General features: G+C 43.6%; 1 protein-coding gene and 1 pseudogene across 1 annotated transcript in view; one reads left to right on the top strand and one right to left on the bottom strand.

Moving 5' to 3' along the window:
• Window positions 1-2,461: 2,461 nt before the first annotated feature.
• The window catches only part of LOC131757667 (inhibitor of carbonic anhydrase), a 41,559-nt gene continuing 22,244 nt past the window's right edge, over window positions 2,462-21,776 (top strand). The window contains exons 1-6 of the mRNA XM_059065340.2: window positions 2,462-2,554; window positions 12,031-12,203; window positions 15,464-15,572; window positions 16,390-16,551; window positions 17,776-17,923; window positions 18,731-18,786. Coding sequence (XP_058921323.1) covers window positions 2,512-2,554; window positions 12,031-12,203; window positions 15,464-15,572; window positions 16,390-16,551; window positions 17,776-17,923; window positions 18,731-18,786 — 691 coding nt within the window. The 5' untranslated portion in view covers window positions 2,462-2,511. The remainder of the gene's footprint in view (window positions 2,555-12,030; window positions 12,204-15,463; window positions 15,573-16,389; window positions 16,552-17,775; window positions 17,924-18,730; window positions 18,787-21,776) is intronic.
• LOC131757678 (small ribosomal subunit protein eS21 pseudogene) lies at window positions 8,425-8,668 on the bottom strand (annotated as a pseudogene).

Raw genomic sequence — 21,776 nt, 5'->3', positions numbered from 1 at the left:
CCGACAGCCTCTCTGCACAGCACGGACCTTGTGTGACCGAGGCTCCTAAGCCTTTCCCCGTGCCCTCCAGCTGGTCTTACTCCAAAGGCCAGACGGTCACCTTGAAAGCTGACCAGATGTGAGAGGTCCCCTCCTCACTATATCCTGTCCCTAGTTATCTGGCACATAGAGACAATACATTTCTTGAATTGAAAACTCAACTTAGCTGGCTAGAGGTTGTGTGAAGGGGGAGAGAATGGGGACAATTTCCCATTGCTTGTCCGATGATGGTGATGTCCGTAAGATATGGAAGGAAGAGGGTACATTGTTTACTTTGAGGTATATGTGTGAGTCTGTGTGTGTGTGTGTGTGTGTGTGTGTGTGTGTGTTTATAAGAGAAGGGGAGGAGAGCCCAGGTTTGTGTATAATAGTCTTATGCCTTTGACCTTGTGAATTCTGTGATTTACAGCCTCTTCCTACTCCTTCAGGACTAACTCTGGCCTCGGTGGAAGGCAGGGTTAATCTCTGACAGAGGGGAGAACTTTTCACAATTTTGGTAGGAGCTGAAACAAACAACAATATTTCCTTAGAAAAGATTCACCCTTTGCGCACAAGAAGACGGGGGCAGAATAAAGAGTTATGGTGGGCTAAAATAATAAACTGTTTAAATTCAATTATAATACATTCTTACAGTCTTAAGACTCAATTTTGAGGATGCTTTATTAGATGAGTCTTGGTTTGTAGTTTGAATTACTATATTGCCAGTCCTAATACTTAACTTGAGAGAAAGTCTCCTTAAAATGTATTCAGGGCAAAAGACTGGAACAAGAGGGCATTTAAATAGTTAATAAGCATATAAAGATACTCAACCTCATTAGTCATCAGAAAAACTCAAAGTTATGGTGCAAAACCACCAACACTCCCAGCAAAACAATAAAAATGTGGAATAGCCAAACTCTTTTTTTTTTTTTTAATTAATTAATTTATTTATTTATTTTTGCGGTACGCGGGCCTCTCACTGTTGTGGCCTCTCCCGCTGCGGAGCACAGGCTCCGGACGCGCAGGCTCAGCGGCCACGGCTCACAGGCCCAGCCGCTCCGCGGCACGTGGGATCTTCGCGGACCGGGGCACGAACCCGCATCCCCTGCATCGGCAGGCGGACTCTCAACCACTGCACCACCAGGGAAGCCCGAGCCAAACTCTTATACTCTTAATGTGGGAGCGGAAATTGGTTCAACCACTTGGGAAAAGTGTTTGGCAGTATCTATGAGTTGAACATCTGCCTACTTTATTACCAAGCAGTTACTCTCCCAGGAAAATATCCTGCAGAAATGTATACCTATGTGCAGGAAAAGACATGTACTAGAATGTTCACAGCAGCACTCACTATAAGAGCCCACTAGAAACCACTATCATCAACAGGCAGGATAAATAGCATGTCCTGCATATACAATATGGGGTCATATGCAACACCAAGATCGCCTGATGGGCAACTATACACAGCAACATAGATGAATCTTACAAATGTAACGAGAAAGAAGTCGGATGCAACATTGTACATATTGTATGATTCCATCTCTGTAAAGTTAAACAATCAGCAGAATTAGTCTATGTTGCCAGAAGTCAAGATAATGGGTATCTTTGTGGGGAGATGGGAAGTAATTGGAGGAGAGGCACCCCCCCCCACTCTGTTAACGTTCTGTTTCTTGATGTGGGTGCTGGTTACATGGGTGTGCTCACTTGGTGATAATTGTTCAAGTTGTATACTTAGGATATGTTAAGTTTTATGTATGTTTATTACACTTCAAGAAAAATTTTGAAAAATCTAAATTCGGAAGACTTGCCCCAGGCAGAGCTCAAAGACTTCAGGAGGATGGGGCTGCGGGCTGCACTGGTGAGCAGAAGCAGCCCTCCCAGGGTTCAGCGCTTCACCTGACCTCAGCCTTCAGCCGAGGGTTGCAGGAGACCGTGTCAGGGGGATTGGGGGTGAGAAAGCTTCCGGGAGGGACCCGGAGTGGGCAACCGAGACGCTTTTGGAGGAAGAGTCTGAGGATACCTGAAAATTGCGTTCAAAACATTGTGTATGCGTGTGCACATGGTCTCCTGGGGGGAGGGTCCACAGTGTTCACCTCGTGGACGGCCCCTCAGTCCCGAAGAGTCTGTGTTGCAGACATCGAAGAGTTGCTTGTCTAGGTGAAGGTCCAGGGGTCAAGGAACCCGCATTCTAGTAACTAACCTGGTGCCCAGGCGGTCACTCTCATCTTGGGCCTCGACTTCTCTCTCCAGCAAGCTCCGGGGTTGCTGCGGCTCGTACCTCCGGGGTGCGGACTCTTAGCCCGCGAGCAAAGATCCAGCCTCGCAGCTCCGGGCGCTGGGCGAGCTGTCTGGGCGAAGGGTGGGGGTGTGGCGAGGGTGATGGGCCGGAAGGGCGAACCCTTCGGAGGAGGAGGATCCGCCCCCTCGAGGGCAGGTACAGTTGGCCGAGGCCCCGGGAGCCAGGAGCCGGGCAGGAGTCGCGCGCCGCCAAGGAGAATGAGGCTCGCGGTCTGCGCAGTGCTGTGCGCAGGGGCCCTGGGTGAGTGCGCACTGGGACCCGGGTGGGGGCCGGCCGTTTAGGATGGGACCGGGGACACTGCACCGCCTCTTCTAGGCGGCTTCGAAGCAGCCCAGCGCCTGGCTGGCCCCAAAGTGCCTTCCACCGCCTGTGGTGCATCAGTGCACCTGACCAACTTTCGCCCTTGCAGAAACCCTGCCGGCTAGGGCAGGAGTTCGCAAACTCTGACCAGCCGACCAAATCCCGCCAGCTGCCTGATACACAGCCGAACGAGCTAAGAATGGATTTTACATTTTTACATGTGTGAAAGAAAATAAAAAGAAAAATAGTTTGATACATGAGAATTATATGAAATTCAAATGTCAGCGTCCATAAATAAAACCTCATTGCAACATGATCATGCTCATTCAGGTAAGTATTGTCCACGGCTGCTTTCAGGCTTTAAGGGCAGAGTTGAGTAGTTGCCACAGAGACTGTATGGCCCACAAAACTAGTAATTGCCTAGCTAGCCCAGTACAGAAAAAGTTCATGACCCCTGGCCTGGAGGCTGTTCGTCCAGTTTACAGTGAAGGAAACAGGGTCAGAGGAGAGAAGGGATTTTTTCCGAGGGCTCAAGGACTATTATTGAGAGGGGGAGGGGCACATCAGGTAAGCCTGTCATTTCAGATATCTAACCAGAGGATCTTTCCTGCTCTGAACTGTACAATGCCTCCCATCCCTACTACACACTAGGGAGGTGGAGGAATATAGGGGAGAAACAATCACCCTAGAATGGAATCCACCTGCCACTTGGTGCCATGTGACTGGCTGGTCCCTTGCCCTCCTCTCTGAGCTAATTTCCTCCTCAGTTCAGTAGAAATTACTTTTTCATAGCAAGCACACAGTTGCTGTGAAAGTGACATGAAGTCATGTACCTAAGGGCAGAGCTCTAGGCACAGGTGAGTTATCTTTGGAAAAAAATCCTGCACGTAAACGTAGGGGGCTCCTTCCCGTGTTGGGGGGCTGTCGGGGCTGTTGGCTGGGTAACTGTAAGGAAGGTAATGGTGCAAAGTCACTGAGCTCATGCAGGTGGAAACCCCTCCCTGGTGGGACAACTGGGTTCTGTCCAGCCCTGATTCTGTCTTAAATCATTTCTGGGGTAGGGTGTCTATCATCGGGGGAGGGGTAGAAGGCAGGAAAGGCAAGGAGTGCTTTCAGGGATGGGGGTGGGCCTCCTTGGCCCAGTGCTGCCACCTAGGGCCACACGGGGAGCTCTGCTGGGGCTGGGGAAGGCTGGCAATGTCGCTACAGCTGTGGTCCAACTATGGTTGCAGAAAATCCAGGGTGCAGCCCCCTGGCCTCTCCTGTATTCTTCCCAAACAGGGCTTCTGTTGTTTGTTCTTCCTCCATCCCCTCTCTTGGCAGTGTCAGGCACTGACCTAAAGTTCACTTTCCCAGTCAGCTCTGTGTTTACTAAAAAGAGGCAAGAGCTGCCTCTCCCTGGCCCTCCTCCCACTCCATCCCAACATTCCTTCTCTCTTGGCCACTGGACAAGGCTGGAATCGAGGACATGCTTTCTTCAAAGCTCAGTGTTCTTTTCCTATAAAAACCCTTCTGGTGGCAGATGACGGGAATGTAACCAAACTAGCTTAAACTAAAAGTGTCAGAGGAGTGGGAGTGGTGATTAGTAGGCCTTGCAAGAGCCAAGAACCAGAGGCTCAGTACAGCTTGTACCTCCACCTTGGCTGCCACCACCTTTTGCTCTTCTGGGGAAGAAATTTCTCCACACAGCGAGCATGTGGCCACCAGCAGCTTTTCCCTTCTAGGAGCAGATTGAAATATTCACGGTGGGCTCTGATTGCCCCTTCTTGAAATTGTCACATGGTTGGATGGAGTGTTATTGATGGCTGGGCTAGTTTAGGTTACTTGACTCCATTGACCCTTAGCTTGCTTACACACACTCTTCCTTTTTAAAATCATTTTTATTGAAGCATAACTTACATTTAATAAAATGCTCTCCTACAAATATACATACAGTTCAATGAATTTCAACAAATATGCCTACCCCCATAACTACCACCACAATCAAAATACAGAACATTTCTGTCACTCCCAAACTGCCCCCTACCCCTTCCCAGTCATTCCCATTTTTTCCCACTTTAGATAAGTTTTTCCTTTTCTAGGATTTCATATAAATGGAATCATGCACTACGAAGTCTTTTGTGTTTGGCTTGTTTCATTCAGCACAATTGTTTAGAGATTCATCCACATTGTTGTATGTATCAAAGTTCATTCCTTTTTATTGCTGAGTAGTATTCCATGGTATGACTTCATCACAGTTTGTTTTCCATTCACTTGTTAGTGGATGTTTAGGTTGTCTCCAGTTTGGGATATTATGACTGAAGCTGCTATGAATGTTAGTGTACAAGTCTTTGGGCGGACATATATTTTCATTTGTTTTGGGTAAATATCTAGGAGTAGCATTGCTGGGTCATAATGGTAAGTTATGTTTAACTTGTTAAGAAAATGTCAAACTTTTTTGAGTAGTTGTACCATTTTCCATTCCCACCCACAATATGATAATTTCAGTTGCTCCACATCCCACTAACACTTGGTGTTGTCAATATTTTCACATTTAGCCATTCTGATAGGTGTGTGTAGTACCTCACAATGGTTTTAAATTGCATTTCTGTGATGAGTAATAATGTTGTGGCTTAGCTTTCCATTTTCTTTTTATTTTTTTAATTAATTTTTTTTGAATTTTTGAATTTTATTTTTTTATACAGCAGGTTCTTTTTAGTTATCCATTTTATACATATTAGTGTATATATGTCAATCCCAATCTCCCAATTCATCACACCACCAATAAAATTATTTATTTTATTTATTTATTTTTGGCTGTGCTGGGTCTTCGTTGCTGCACGCGGGCTTTCTCTAGTTATTGTGAGCAGGGGCTACTCTTTGTTGCCGTGCGTGGGCTTCTCGTGTTTCAGAGCACAGGCTCCAGTCTCACAGGCTCAGTAGTTGTGGCGCATGGGCTTAGCTACTCCGCGGCATTTGGGATCTTCCTGGACCAGGGCTCAAACCTGTGTCCCCTGCATTGGCAGGTGGATTCTTAACCACTGTGCCACCAGGGAAGCCCTCCATTTTCTAAATGATACCTTCTGAAAAGCAGATGTTTTACATTTTGATCAGGTTGCCTTACCTAATTTTTATTTTTTGTTATTATGTTTTGTGTCCTCTCTAAAAATATTGATATAATTAGCTACCTCCAAAGTTGCAATAGTTTCCTCTTTGTTTTATTTTAGAAGTTTTATAGCTTCAGCTTTTATGTTTTGGTCTATGATACATTTTTAGTTAATTTTTGTGTATGGTATAAAGTAAGAGTTGAGATTCACTTTTCTCATATGGTTATCCAGTTATTCCAGGACTTGTTTTTGAAAAGAATATCCTTTCTTCACTGAATTACCTTGGCAGCTTTGTTGAAAATCTACTGACCCTATATATATGGGTCAACTTCTAGACTCTCAGTTCTATTACATTAAGCTTTATATCTCTCCTTGTGCCAATATCACACTGTCTTGGTTCCTGTAGCTTTATAATAAGTCTTGAAATCAGGTAGTATAAATCCTCCAACTCTATTGTACTACTTTAGTGTTGGTCTGGCCATTTAGATCTTTTGCATATCCAAACACAATTTTGAATCAGGTTATCAAATTCTATAAAAGACAAGTTTAGGCTTGGATTATTATTGAGATAGCATTTAATTTATAGATTATTTTGAGGCTTGGCATCTTAACAATATTGAGTTTTCTAATCCATGAACATTCTATATCTATTTATTTAGGTTTTCTTTCATTTATCTTGGAAATATTTTGTAGTTTTCATGTACAGCTATTGTTCATAATTTGTTAAATTTATACCTATATATTTCATATATTTTTTAAAAAGATTTTTTTCCTTATTTTCTTTCATTTTTCTTGGCTGCATCAGGTCTTAGTTGTGTAACGCTGGGTCTTCGTTGAGGCATGTGGGATCTTTCGTTGCGACATGGGCTCTTTGTTGTGGTGTGCAGGCTTCTCTCTACTTGTGGCGTGCAGGTTTTTCTCTCTCTAGTTGTGGTGCGTGGGCTCCAGGGCACATGGGCTCTGTAGTTGGCGGCAGGTGGGCTCTCTTGTTGAGGCATGTGAGCTCAGTAGTTGTGGCGCAAGGGCTTAGTTGTCCCACGGCATGTGGGATCTTAGTTCCCCCACCAGGAATGGAACTCGTGTCCCCTGCATTGGAAGGTGGGTTCTTTACCACTGGACCACCAGGGAAGTTCCGATATTTCATATTTTTGAAAGCCATTGTAAATAGTATTTTTAAAGTTTCATTTTACAGTTTTTTTCTTTTTAGCATTGTAGAGATTCAACTGATTTTAGCGCTTTGACCTCAGATCCTAAGACCTTTCTAAATCATTTATTCCTTAAAATTTTCTGTGTAAAGAAACATGTTATCTGTGAATATAGACAATTTTCTATCTTCTTTTCCAATCTGTATGCCTTTTGTTTCTCTTTTGAGCTTTGTTAAAATGGTTAAGACCTCTAATAACAATGTTAAACAGAAATGATGAGAATGTCTATCTTTGCTTTGTTTCTGACCTGAAGGGGAAAGCATTCAGTCTTTCACCATTAGGTATAATATTAACTGTGGGGTTTTTTTGTATATGCTGTTTATCAGGTTGAGGACATTCCTTTCTATTCTTACTTTGCTTGGAATTTTGAATTGGCAAATGCCTTTTCTGTTCTATTGAGATAATCGTATGAATTTTTCTGTTTTATTCTGTAATATGGTGAACTATACTGATTAGTTTTTGCACATTAATTCAACTTCACATTCCTGGGCAAGAGATAAACCTGCATGTTTGTGTGTGTGTGTGTGTGTGTGTGTGTGTGTGTGTGTGTTCATGTACTCAAGAATTTTTTTTGGCTGGGTTTGATTTGTTAATATTTTGTAAATGATTTTTGTGTCTATGTTCGTGGGGAATATTTGGTTGTAGTTTTCTTTACTTATAATGTCTTTGTTTGGATTTGGTATCAGGTTAATGCTGGCCTTAGAAAATGAGTTAGGAGTATTACTTTCTCCTCTACTTTATAAGATAGTTTTTGCCACATTGGTGTTATTTCTGTTAAGTGTTCGATAGAATTCATGAGTGTAACCACTTGGGTTTGGAACTTCCTTTAACATTCATTGTAGTGCAAGTTTGCTGTACCCAAATTCTCCCAACATTTGTTTGTCTGGAAAAGTTTATTTTTGCCTTCTGTTCTGAAAGTTATTTTCATTGGTTTTAGATTTCTAGGTTAGCAAGTTATTTTCCTTTTAGCACTTTAAGGATATTCCATTGTCTATGACTTGTGTGGTTTCTGACAAAAAGTCTGAGATATTTACTGTCTTTGCTCCTCTGTACCTAATTTTGTCTATTTTCTCTGGTTGCTTTAGAACTGTGAGTTTGTAGTTTTCATAATACTAGGAAAAATTCTGGCCAAATATTTCTTCACATGTTTTTTCTTGCCCCTTCCCCATTTTTTTATCCTGAACTCCAGTTACACATATGTTAGATCACTTGATACTGTATGACAAGTCACTGAGGCTCTGATCATTTGTTTTTCTATCTTTCTTTCTCTCTGCTTCATTTTGGATAGTTTGTAATAATGTCTTCTAGATCATCTTTTTTCTTCCGCAGTATCTAATCAGCTGTTAATCTCATCCACTGGAATTTTCATTTCAGATATTCTATTTTTCATCTCTAGCAATTCTTTTTGGCTCCTTACCTCTTATGTTTGTATCCTCATTATGCTCATGTTTTTCTTTTCTTGGGGGGAGGGTTCTCTATTTATTTATGACAAATATTCCACATCCATGAGCCTCTCCAGTCAGAAGTGCTTTGAGAGGATGCCATGGGCCTTGGCCAGTCGGAGAATGGAGTCATCTGACTCTCCCATCCTGTGAATGGCCCTGCCTAGGTTTTGAACTGGGTGTTGAACCTGCCTGTTACTTTGTTGACCTCAGCCAAGTTCACCTGGACTGAAGCGTGGTTTTGGCGCTGATGATGCGGTTGCTGGCAGAGTATTTCTGCGGCAAATACAGGTCCATGAACTCTCTGGCATCATTTTGCATGTTGAGGGCATGTCTGGTGGCACCACGACAAGCATGGGAGCAGAAAGGAAGCGCCGCATCCCCCAGCAGCGCTGATGTTCATGTTTTTCTTTAACTCTCCGAGCACACTTATAACATTTAAAATAGCTGTTTTAAAGCTATTTTCTGTTAATTTCCTCATCTCTTTCATTTCTGGTTCTGATTCTATTGACTGATTTTCCTCCTGGTTATGGGTTACATTTTCCTGCACCTTCACTTGTGTATTAATTTTATTGGTTGCTGGACACTGAATTTTACCTTGCTGAGTACTGTATTTTGGTTTTGGGTTTTTTTTTAATTTAAGGAGTGTCAACCTTTTTTTCTGGCAGGCACTCATAATGTCTTCAGATCAGCTTAACCTTCTCAAGACTATTTTTCAAGATGTTTAGGCAGTGTCTAGAATACCCTTCTTTCTAGATCTAGTTTAGCTTACTTATGGAATCTTTCATAAATGCACTATTTATTCAATAAAATTTTCTCCACTCTGAATGGTGGGAACCCAAATGATTCCTAACCCCATTTGAGTTCTGAGAAATGTTTGGTTTAAGCTCCCCATTAAATTTTCTTTCCCTAGCAGTTGTCCTTGCCTGGCCTCCATGATGCTCAAATTGATATTTAGCCAGAATCTCCAAGGTGTGACAATTCTGGATCTCAATCTCTCTTCTCTTTCTCGTCTCTTTTTGCATTCCCTGTTCTTTGGTACCCTGTGCTGCACATTCTAATTGCTTCCACCTTACCAAACTATGATCTCTGTCTCCTCAACTTGGGATGACCATCGGGCTGTTTGTTTTCTCTTCTCTGCCCTGCTATCTGGACATTTTGCCCAGGAAGAAAGTTAGTGTGATTACTTTACTTGTTTTTACTTTACTTTATTTGTTTCCCTTCTCTCAGGGATCACAGTCCTGCAGTTCCTATTGTCCAATGTTTTAAAACATTTTTTTCATATGTTTTTCCCCAGGTTTATTTTTTCTCACCTGTTTAAAGTGCTAGGGCAAGTCCCATATCAGTTATTTCTCATAGGTGGAAACAGAAGTTCATCCTGGTTTGATTTTTTTGTTTGTTTGTTTTGTGTTTTATTTGTTTTGCATTTGTTTAGTTCCCTGTTTTAGTACCATGTTTTTGTCAAGACTTTAGCTTTTCCCCTAATGATGCAAATATCATTCACCCTATTTCATACTCATACTGAATGAACTGGTGATTACCACTGGGGAGAGGGAAGGGATGAGGGGCAATATAGAGGTAGGAGAGGGGAAAAAAGGTTATTATAGGGTTATATGAACTTATCTGTGTGAAACTTTTGGAAATTGTAAAGCACGGTAGAATTTTAAAAATCTTTCATTCAATAATAAATAAATAAATAAATAAATAAACAAACATCAGAAGTTCAAAAGCTACAGTTTTAATCATTTGACCATAAGCACAGGTGACTGAAAATAGACTTTGAAAAAGGCTTTCTCAGGGCTTCCCTGGTGGCGCAGTGGTTGAGAGTCCACCTGCCGATGCAGCGGACACGGGTTCGTGCCCCGGTCCGGGAAGATCCCACATGCTGCGGAGCAGCTGGGCCCATGAGCCATGGCCGCTGAGCCTGCGCGTCCGGAGCCTGTGCTTCGCAATGGGAGAGGCCACAGCAGTGAGAAGCCTGCGTACCGAAAAATAAAAAAAAAATAAAAAAAGACTTTCTCAGTAAGTGCAAACCTTTGAAAAAGGGGGGGAAAAAAAAACACTGCAATTGTATACAGTAGCTCTTTGTGTAACAACCTGCTTACAAAGCTATTTTCATTTATAGAGTTGTATTGTCTCTACAGTTACCAGTCATTTCCAAGAGCAGAAATGTGTTAAGAATCTGTATTGGCAAGCAGAGTAAACATGCTTTGAAAGGCTCCAAATGCAATATGAGCTATTACTCCACACACTTCTATTCTGCGCAAGGGCACATGTGCTGACAGCTCCATTCTCTCACTGGCTCTTCTACCCTGGCGGCTACTATGGAAGGCCTGTTCAAAACAGAGCGGAAGCACGCCATTTGTCACTCCCTGTCTTTGGTATGGGATTCTCTCTAAGGAAATTTGGCATCTCCTGTCCCATTTATTTTGATATTCCCTACTTGCAGACAGTTAAAAGGCAATACAGGCTTTGGAGTCAAACAGACCTCAGTGTTTCAAGTATTAGCTTCATCTCAAGTTACTTGATGTCTCTGACAGTTTTTTTTTGTTTGCTTGTTTAAACTCATCTACAAAATGGGAACACCAGTATTCAACCGGCAGGACAATTGTGGGCATTTGAGGAGGATCGCGTGCCTGGCCCACTGCCTGACACACAGGGCCTCCTCAAAAATTCATAGCTGTGACTGCTGTTACTTTCATCTGCTAGATTTCATCTAAGATGACATCTTGCTCAAGTACCACAGATCTGTAAACAGCATTTTGCCTTTGCATTATTGTTAACACTAATTACTACAGCGTAAAGTGCCAGTGAAATGAACAGACGCTGATTTTAATGCCCCAGCAGTTACTACCATGTAAGGTTAAAGTATCTAATGCCAAGACAAAGACTAAATCATTAGGCCCAAATCTTCCTTCCCATAAGACTATTTTCTTTTTAGAGGTGAAATTCACTAAAATGAAATTAATCATTTAAAAGTATACAATTCAGTGGTATTTAGTATGTTCACAGGGTTATGCAACTACTGCCTCTATCTAGTTCCACCATAGTTCCAACACCCCAGGAGAACATCCTGTACCCATCCTCCTCTTCCCCAGCCCCTGGCCACCACCAATTTGCTTTCTGCCTCTATAGATTTACTTATTCTAGATATTTCATATAAATAGAATCATATAATGTGTGGCCTCTTGTGTCTGGCGTCTTTCATTTAACGTATTATTTTTGAGCTTTATCAATGCTGTAGCATGTAGCTGTACTTTATTCTTTTTACAATAGATTATATTCCATTTTGTGGATGTACTATATTTTGCTTATCAATTCATTCATTGCTGTACATCTGGGTTGTTTCCACCTTTTTTGACCATTGTGAAAAGTGCTGCTCTGAATATTTGTATATATGTATTTGAGTACCTGTTTTCAATTCTTTGGGGTATATACTTATGAGTGGAATTTTTGGGTTATATGATAATTCTGTATTTAACTTTTGGGAGATGCTTTGGCTTTTTTCTCCAAGGGAAAAGGCACAACCAGAGAAATGGGACCTGAGAATTTATGTGAGCCAGGCAGCCAGTCCAATTTGTGTCTACCCCTCTCAGCCAACCCTTGACCTTGTCTTTAACCTCTTCTTACAGCAGAGAAAGGTGAGCTGTGGGTCCCTTACACCCCTGGCCTGTCTCCCATAGGGTTGTGTCTGGCTGTCCCTGAAAAAACTGTGAGATGGTGCACTGTCTCAAGTCATGAGGCCAATAAGTGCTACAGCTTCCATGACAACATGAATAATGTCCTTTCAGTGGATGGTCCTCATGTCACCTGTGTGAAGAGAACCTCTTACCTTGAGTGCATCAAGGCCATTGTGGTAAGTCACTGCTGCCTAAGAAGAGTGGAAGAAAATCCATACTTTCTCCTTCTTTTTCTGTACTTGTTATAGTTTATTACTTCAGAACAACTTTCTCCCCCAAGGAACCGGACCATGCTTTAGAGGAGAAAGAAATAAGCTAAAGACTTGAAAGTACAGAGACTATGTGTAGATGAAAATATAGGTGCTCAACATTCATTAATAGTGAAAACAACAATAATAATAATTAAACAACTGATAGAGAAGGATTCAGTGAAAATGGCCACCGTAAAACAAAGCCAGAATTGCACTGAAAGAGAAATCTGTAAAGACTCAGAAATAAACAAGAAGCTCTAGTATCACTATTATTACTTAATATTGTTTTTGGAATTTCCTAGTAATGCAATGATATAAAATACATATGAGATAGAAACAAACAAAATATCAATATTTTCAGATGCTTGCATGTCTAGAAAGTACAATGGAATCAAAAGAAATGTTACCATAATTATTAATGAAAAAATTAGTTTGGTAAAAGATAAATATATCACAATTAATGTCATTTTCTTATATCAACAGTCACTAGTCGGGGAAAAATAACCCAAAATTATGATCTCATTTACATTTAAAATGATATACAGAAAAATGTTGCAGGGAAAAAATCATATGAGAGATCTGCAAGATTATTATAAATGTAATACAAAAGTCTGAGACAAGTGAACAGTATTTATGAATAAATTAAAACATATGCCATATTCCCAGACAGGAAGACTAAACTTCATATATGTGCACATTTTCCCAAAGTTAATTCATAAATTTAATATAATTGTTATCAAAATTATATTATAAAATTTAAAAAGTCAGTAAAATAAGTTTACAATTCTTAAGAAGAAGTATGGGTGAGAATATAAAATAGTATTATGAAAAATAAAATGAGCTGGGGAGTAGCTGAGGCCTGCCTGAAACTATAACATATTTAATAGCAGTATTACAAAGAACAGGGTCCTAGGACAGATGTAAAAGATATGGAAGAGAACAAAATTCAGACATATTCTGAGCTTTCTATACATACATCCATCTATCTAATTATCTACATGATATGACATAGATGCAAACTATGATGAATGTCCAACACTAAGGCAGTATGGTCCTAGGCTTAATGGTTACATACACATAGATTTAGATGTTGTATGATAAGGCATACTTTCCAAACAAATGTCTGAGAAAGGATTCTTTAGTTGGACAACTGGATAGCCATTTAGAAATAAAATCAAGTGAGATTTTTAATCCATTTACCAAAATAAACTCCCAGCTTGACTCAAGTTGACTAATGTAGATAGATATAAAAAGATAAATCACAAAAGTAGACAAATTTGGAAATGTAAACATTTTAAATCTCTGACAAAGAAAAAAAATTAATGTCCTAAGTGTACAGAAAAATATATTCACATCAGCTATAATGAAACAGTGTAGTGTAAAACTATATAAAGATGTCATTTAAATTTATAAGAAATGCTTAAGAATAACAAGCTATAAACAAACTACTCACAGAAATTACAACTAATAGATGATACAAGTAAGGAAGAGAAAATGTTCATCCTTTATAATAATCAAAGGATGCAAATAAAACCACCTTAAGGTAACAGTTTATATCTCATAATGTGATAACATTTCTTAAATGATAGTATTTCTTGCCAGTAGTTTTGCGTGAAATTGGTATGCATTGCTATGGGCATTAGAAATTATAAATTTCTACATCATCTCTGGAGAAAAATTTGGAAATATTCAGTAAGGGTCATAAAGATGTACACAAACTTTATTTATTTATTTTCTATAATTCATTCATATTTATATATGACCTTATGCAGTTGTGGGACCTGGTTAAGAGATGTCTGTAAGACTATTGTCTTTGCATCTGATACTGGAACTTGAGGAGGAGGTGGTCAGGAGGGGGAAGATGTGTGTAAAGCAGGAAAGAGTGAGAACTATCTAGAACCTCAGTCATGAGCTGGAGCCCATGGGGATGGACTTAAACCTGTGACAGTTCTTGTTGCTTCTGACCTTGATGGTGTTCACAAGGCCTAGTAGCCTTCTTGTCTTTTACCTTTATACTAAACCCCTCCTTTTCTTACATTGATTTCTGATACATGCAACCAACAGAATACTGACTTGATAAATGTATATACATATGTATACATATACTTATATATGAATACACATTGTAAAATATATGTAAGAAAAAATGAGATGGGGTAAAGGGAAGCAAGTATACAGAAACGTAGTATTAAATTTATAAAAAGCTAAATTACTTTAAATGTCAATCAAGAAATGAATAAAAAGCACTATTTACAATAGCCAAGATACAAAAGCAACCTCAGTGTCCATCAGTAGATGAATGGATAAAGAAGATGTGGTGTATATACACAATGGAATATTACTCACCCATAAAAAAGAATGAAATCTTGCCATTTGTGACAACATGGGTGGACCCAGAGGGTATTATGCTAAGTGAAATAAGTCAGACAGAGAAAGGACAAATGCTGTATGATTTCACTTATATGTGGAATCTAAAAGACAAAACAAATGAACAAATATAACAAAACAGAAACAGAGTCATAGATACAGAGAACAGGTGGTTGCCAGAGGGGAGATGGGTAGGAGGAGGAAAGATACAGGTAGGGGAGATTAAGAGGTACAAACTTCCAGTTGAAAAAAAAAGATTTCCATGAGGAAATGAGGGGTAGGGAATGATCCAACCTCATTTTTGAGAAGAGGCTGTGAAGTTACTGCTTGTCTCAGGGAGGAAGGAATTCTTGGCTGAGAGATCCTTGAAGAGGGAATCCAGACTCAAGAGTGCAAACCATGACTTCTTATTGGTGGAAATATTCTACAACTCATTCACTCAATTCAACATTTACTGGACACCTACTGGCAGTCGGTGCTGGGATTTGGAAGGATAAAACAACACAATAACATCCCCACCTTGGTGGAGCTTGCATTTCAAAGGGGAGGACAAACACTAAATGAAGGTTTGTCAGATGGTTGATAAGGGCTCAGGAGAGAAACAGAGGGCTTCCAGCATTTATGAGGTGGTAGTTTTAAGAGCACAGTTGGAGAAAGGCTCACTGAGAAGGTTTTTGAGCCAACACTCGGGAGGTGGAGGAGGTCTGAGCCATACCAAGTATCCACGGCGATACTTGTCAAGTGTCCCTGGCAGAGGGTTAGGTGAGTCTTCCTCAGAGGTCAGGGTCTTCATTCATGTCTGGCCTTTTCTCTTTCAGGCAAACAAAGCAGATGCTGTGAACATCGATGGAGGTTTGGTGTTTGAGGCAGGCCTGGCCCCCTACAACCTGAAGCCCGTCGCGGCAGAATTCTACGGGTCAAAGGATGGTGCGTCTTCCGCGGGGACCCAGGCCTCTGTTCTGACACAGCGGCCACAGTGGGAGGCAGGGACTCTGTTGGCATTACACTTGCAGGGAACAAAGATGCTGGAGTTCTTGAGACTGTGAGAGGCTGTTACCTCCGCTAACTCACGGGGGCTGGGATCTTGGCTCTTTCTGGGAAGCTGTGAACTTTGAGCATCCTGATGGGAATGCTGCTGGTGCTGCTGAGTGAGAAGGGGCACGCTGTCCAGAGTTCACTGCCCACCCGGTGGGGTCGCCCATCTCTGGAGACCCACAGACCTGGACAGCCTCTCCGTGTGCCAAGTCCTCTGCAGGTGCTAGAGAACACAAAGAGTTTGAAGAATGGGGTTTGGGGAGTCGAAGAATGGGGTGGCTGCCCTACTTGTCCATGAGTGTCACCGGTGCGTGTGTGAGCACGGTCTGTCTCAATTTGAGTCCAACTTGCAGGGCCCTGGCGAAAGCCTGGAGATGCCCTCCATACCTTCCTCCCACACCTTCATCTTCATGTCCAGGCTGCAGACAGAGAAGGGAGAAGAGCCCATGGGGATAAACAGTAAATCTCAATGACTGGGAGCTGCAGGCCCTGTGATAGCTGGTGCAGAAAAAGAACTCAAGTGTATTGCCCTGAAAAGGGGCAGTTTCCTTTCTTCTGTAAATCAAGGGCCTTTCCCTTTCCTTTTCTGCCTGCTTACCAGATGTTGCAGGCCCTAGGATCCCCCCAAGTTCCACTGCAAACACTCTGGAAGATTAGTGGCAATGATGTGGCATCTTCCTTTGGCCCTTCTTTCTCTGCTTCTTTTCAGATCCACAAACTCACCATTATGTCGTAGCTGTGGTGAAGAAGGGCAGCGATTTCCAGCTGAACCAGCTCCAAGGCAAGAAGTCCTGCCACACAGGCTTGGGATGGTCTGCTGGGTGGAACATCCCCATCGGGATACTTCTTCCCTCTGACTTGGTTGAAAAAGGTAAGCTGGCTGGGACGGGGTGCCCTGAGTCAGGTCTCCTACTCCCGGCACCCACGTGGATTCTATCGGGGCCTTACGATCACTATCAGGCGTACAGGTTTCATAAACTCCAAGATGGGGATAACCTGCTTTAAATGTGTGAGGTCTGGGTGTGCTGCACCAGCGAGCCTTGGGAACTGGCAGCTGAGTCTTTCCTTCTCTCAGCAAAGGAACCCCGGTCTCTGAGCTCCTGGCAGCCCCACATTCACGGTAATCCCAGCAGTTTGGCTTGACAAGGGCCATGGTGGAGGCTAATGAGAAGGAAGGCTCACTGGGGGTGATCGCCATACCGCCGCCAGCAGTCAGGCCTCAGTGCTGTGGGTGAGGGCTTGGGATGAAGGCGAGAGGGGATGAGTGGACCGGAGCTATGATTTTTTTGTGTACTCCAGTCTCTTGTTCAGTTCTGATGAGCCACGGTGAGCCTAGGGTGCCTTTTCAGGCCCTGAAAGATGGCAGCCAAATTTTCTGTGCTCTGCCAAAGTGTGTCTTTTTGAGCCCTGCCGACTCTGCAGCATTTATGTGTCACCTGTGTTTGGGGCTGCAGAGGTCAGATGGGGTGCTGCAGCCTGGGCCACAGCTCTGGCCACGTTTGCCCTTTCTGGGGGTTCCTGCTTGCCTCGGTGTCAGACGCCGTGGGACGTCTGTCTGGGCGGTTATGATGCGGCTCTTGGCACACCCCTGCGCCCATGAGGCAAGTTAATCCGACCCCCTCCCATGAGTTCCTGGAAGATGGATCCCCGGGAGCCACCGCAGACCCTGGATCAGAAGAGGAGGGGGTGGGTGGGACCATGTCCTGAGATAAGGAAGGGCTGTCGGGGGTTCCTGCGCGTTTATAGAGTTCTGCGGCCTCCCCCACCACCCCGAGCCTCCGTGTTGGTGAGCTAACCAGGTGAGTGGTGCTGGGGCTGCAGCTTGGGTCAGTGCAGCTCAGCAGCTTTCATGCCCTGCAGGGGACAGGCTGGGAAGCTTCTTCTGGGCTGGAGCCCCGGGCCCACGCGCAAGCCATCCACACCCTCAGACCCGGGCACTGTTGGCCACCTCTGCACACCCACTTCCTCATGACAGTCCCGGGCAGTGCATGCGTGCAGATCCCTGGGCTCTCACAGACGGACACACACACGCCCGCACGACCAAGGGGCCCCTCCAGCTCACGCCCTGAGGTCCGTGTGTCTCTGTGTTGAGCAGCAGCGGCTAAGTTCTTCGCGGGCAGCTGCGTCCCCTGTGCGGATCAGACGGCTTTCCCCAAACTGTGCCAACTGTGTGCGGGGAAGGGGACCGACAAGTGTGCCTGCAACTCCCACGAACCGTACTTCGGCTACTCGGGGGCCTTCAAGTGAGTGGGGCCCCCTTGCTCCTCCTCCTCACTCTGATGATGGGGAAACTAAGGCACAGGGAGCGCACGGGGCCTGCCCCAGACCACCTAGAGTGTCGATGTGAAACACAGGGTCTCCAGTGCCTCCCACGGCCCACCCTCGTTCCTGCCCGTCCTGAGGGGCAGCCTTCTGTGGGGGAGCCCTGCTCGTCTCCCCAGATGGAGGGGTCTGGACCAGGGAGGTCTCTGGGATCCATGGACACAGGCTTGGCCTCCCAGCTGGGCCAAGGGCTAGGAACCCTCCCCCACACCAGCTGCTTCTCCCTGCCTGAGCATCTCGCGTGCTGCTTCTCCTCACCTCCCTCTCAGCCCCCTGCCTGCAGGCACCTCTCCGTACTCCACGACTTCAAGAGACATAGCTACTGCTCAAAACCAGAGCAAAACTGTCCGGGAGTCCAAGGCTGTCTAGAGTTTTTATCCTCTATGTAAAAAGCTTTAAAACTTTTTTTTTTTTTTTTTTAAATCTGTTGCTTTTCGCTGCCTTCGAAAAGGAAGGTCGTGGGTCCCTCTTTTGCATCCTCCCTCCCCAGAGTTGCCTGGGATGTAGCTCAGGAGGCTCCTGCCTGCTTCAGACCTGGGCTTGGCTGTGGGGATTCAAAGGGTCTTCAGAGAGGGCCATCACCTCTGTGAGGACAGACTGAAGCCCGGGAAACTGTGGGTGAAGCCCTGTGAGTCAGTGGCCGGGGAAGAGCCTGGGGAGGGGGGTACTGGGGGAGGGGCGAGACTGTGCTGTGGGCGGTGCCTGACCACAGCTGTCCTGGTCCTCAGGTGTCTTCAGGACAGCGTGGGGGACGTGAGCTTCGTGAGGCACATGACGGTGTTTGGTAAGTGCCGGACGGAGGAACAATCCCGCGGGCCACCCTCTGGCCAGAGGAACTCATTCCTTCCTGAGCTGCCTTCCATCTAGAGATGGGTGGTGCTAAGATATTAATGAAATAGGAGAGTTTCTGTATGAAAAAACACTTCCACTACTTGTACTTTGTTTAATGCTCAGTTTGTTTAGTCTATAAATCTACCAAACAGATCTGAGCATTTCAGCATTACTTACCAACTAATAAAACAATACAAGTTTTAATAATCAGATTCTCTTAGTCACTGCAATACCAGTTTCAGATCTCATCACTTTCTCCTGAATGCTTCCTTATAAAGGGCTCCTAAATGCTTTAATCACCTTAAACAAAAACAGATTATTATAATGATTTCAGAACTTATTAGCACATCTATAATTAAATCTGTTGCAAAAGCATTACTACCATGGACAAAGGTGTATTTCTATGTTTAAAAAATAAAACCTTCCAGAGTTTTGGGCAATTTATCAGAAACAAACAAACAAAATAATATTTCAGACAAGCTCAGTTTACAGATTCTGGGTTTTTTTGTTTGTTTTTATTTGCGGTACGCGGGCCTCTCACTGTTGTGGCCTCTCCCGTTGCGGAGCACAGGCTCAGGCTCAGCGGCCATGGCTCACGGGCCCAGCCGCTCCGCGGCGTGTGGGATCCTCCCGGACTGGGGCACGAACCCGCGTCCCCGGCATTGGCAGGCGGACTTCCAACTACTGCGCCACCAGGGAAGCTCAGATTCTGGGTTTTATAACCAATTAAATTTCTATTAGATACAAAATACACTCGTATCACTTAGGATGTTTAAACAAGAGATGTGTATTCTATGCTAGGTTCATTTTAAAAAATGTGTCTGCCACCTCAAGGAGAATTTTGAGCCCTCATTTTTTCCAGGGGCCTTGGTTCCTTGCAGTCTGGTGTCTTTCCCTGACATGGAGCAGAAGTGTAGTGGCTTTGTTCCCTGTCCGCAATTCACTGTCCCCTCATTATCACACACTGACCTGGTTTGCTAGCATTTTGGCAATTCATGTGTCTTATCAATAATTTTAATTAGTGGTGTCATCTATGGGTTTTGTTTCCCAGAATCAAGTTGTTTCTAATAGCCATCCTTGTTATTTCCTCTGGCTGCTCAAGTTGGCACAGTTAGGCCAATGGGTAGCATCTTCTAATGCTCACCCTGGAGAACTGAAAACATCCTCACTTTCTGTAAACAACCAATTGTCCGAGACCATCCCAATTTCCCTTTGCTGGAAGTCACATGTCCACTATTATACAAGATCCCTCATTGTCTTTTAAGCAGGAGTTTCTGAGAGACTATCCACTGGGCTGTAGGGTAAATGAGTGTTGATGGTGAGTTGCTGCCACCACTGGGCCCTAGAGGGACTGAGGTGGAAAAGTTATTTCTTTCTGAAGATGTTAGATCATATTGATTCTTTTAATTCTAACATTACCAAACTGTTTAAATTTTTTTCTTTTAATATAAAGATTTAAAATGTATTTTCTCTGCAACATGCTTGATTAAAATAGATCTATTCACAGGAACTCTAATTGTACTACTTCCCTTTCAATGTGAGATTTTATCAACCTAAGTTCTTCTATATGAGTTCGCTAGGGCTGCCATAACAAAGTACAGTCATCTCTCGGTATCCATGGGGTGTTGGTTCCAGGACCCCTGCAGATACCAACATCTGCAGATGCTCAAGTCCCTTACATAAAACTGTGTAGTATTTGCATATAACCTATGCACATCCCGTAAATCATCTCTAGATTACTTAAATACCTAATACAATGTAAATACTATGTAAATAGTTGCCTGCATGGCGAGATTCAAGTTTTGCTTTTTGGAATTTCCTGGAATTAAAAAAAAATCTTTGATCTGCAGATGTGGAACACACATCCACTGCAGATATAGTGGACCAACTGTACTGCACACTGGGTAGCTTACGCAACAGAAATTCATCGTCTGAGTTCTAGAGGCTAGAATTCCAAGATCAAGCTGTTGGCAGGGTTGGTTCCTCCTGAGGGCTGTGAGGGAGAACTTGTTCCATGCCCTTCCCATAGCTTCTGGTGTTTGCTGGCAATCTTTGGTGCTCCTTGGCTTGCAGTTACATCACCCCAATCTCTGTCTTTCTCTTCACATGCATTCTCCCTGTGTCCAAATTCCCCCTTTTAGGAAGGACACCAGTCATATTGGATCAGGGGCCCACCCCTGCCCACTCCACTATGACCTCATCTTAACTAATCATATCTGCACTGTCTCTGTTTCCAAATAAGGTCACATTCTGAGGTGCTAGGGGTTAGGACTTTAACATATGAATTTTAGGGGGACACAGTTTAGAACACCTTCTAATACCTAGACAAGCGGAACCAAAGAGCCTGTTTTCCTCACACGGTTTTCTGGTCCTCATTTGCACCTATAGAGTGTCCTGACTGGGCCCCTAGGCCTCCGTCTATCCCTCAACCTCTCTGCCACCTTTCCCAAGCAAGGTCTTCCCCCAAGGGAGTGTTGCCGCTTTAGTGGGGGACCTGGATTGTCCTAGCTTGGCGCTGTGTCAGCCACAGACTAACTCAGACTTTGATGAGTTCCCTTAACCCTCTTAGCCTCAGTCTCCTCATCTCTAGAATGGGATAATCTGGATAATCTACCAGCCTCCCCCAGTTGTTAAGAGGATTAAACGTGACAGAGCATGGAGAGCCTTGAGGTCAGTCTTTGGTGTGCTGTGAGCTCTCAGAAAACATCTGCTGTCACCATCCTTGGTAGCAGAGCCCTGGGCCGAGCATGACTCCCAGACCTGGGTCTCTCTGCAGTGAGAACGTGTCATTTCATCTCCTGAGGCCTCAGCATCCTCACCTGTATAAAATGTATTTGGAAAAGATTCTCTTTTAGTCCTCCTCAGGCTGTTAAAACATGATTAAAGAAGACAGTTTAGGTGATGCAAACTTTAACACTTCTTGAAGTGGGCAGTCTCCATTCA

This window comes from Kogia breviceps, chromosome 5 (assembly GCF_026419965.1).
Source record: "Kogia breviceps isolate mKogBre1 chromosome 5, mKogBre1 haplotype 1, whole genome shotgun sequence".
NCBI lineage: Eukaryota > Metazoa > Chordata > Mammalia > Artiodactyla > Physeteridae > Kogia > Kogia breviceps.
This window is presented reverse-complemented; position numbering and strand designations above follow the sequence as displayed.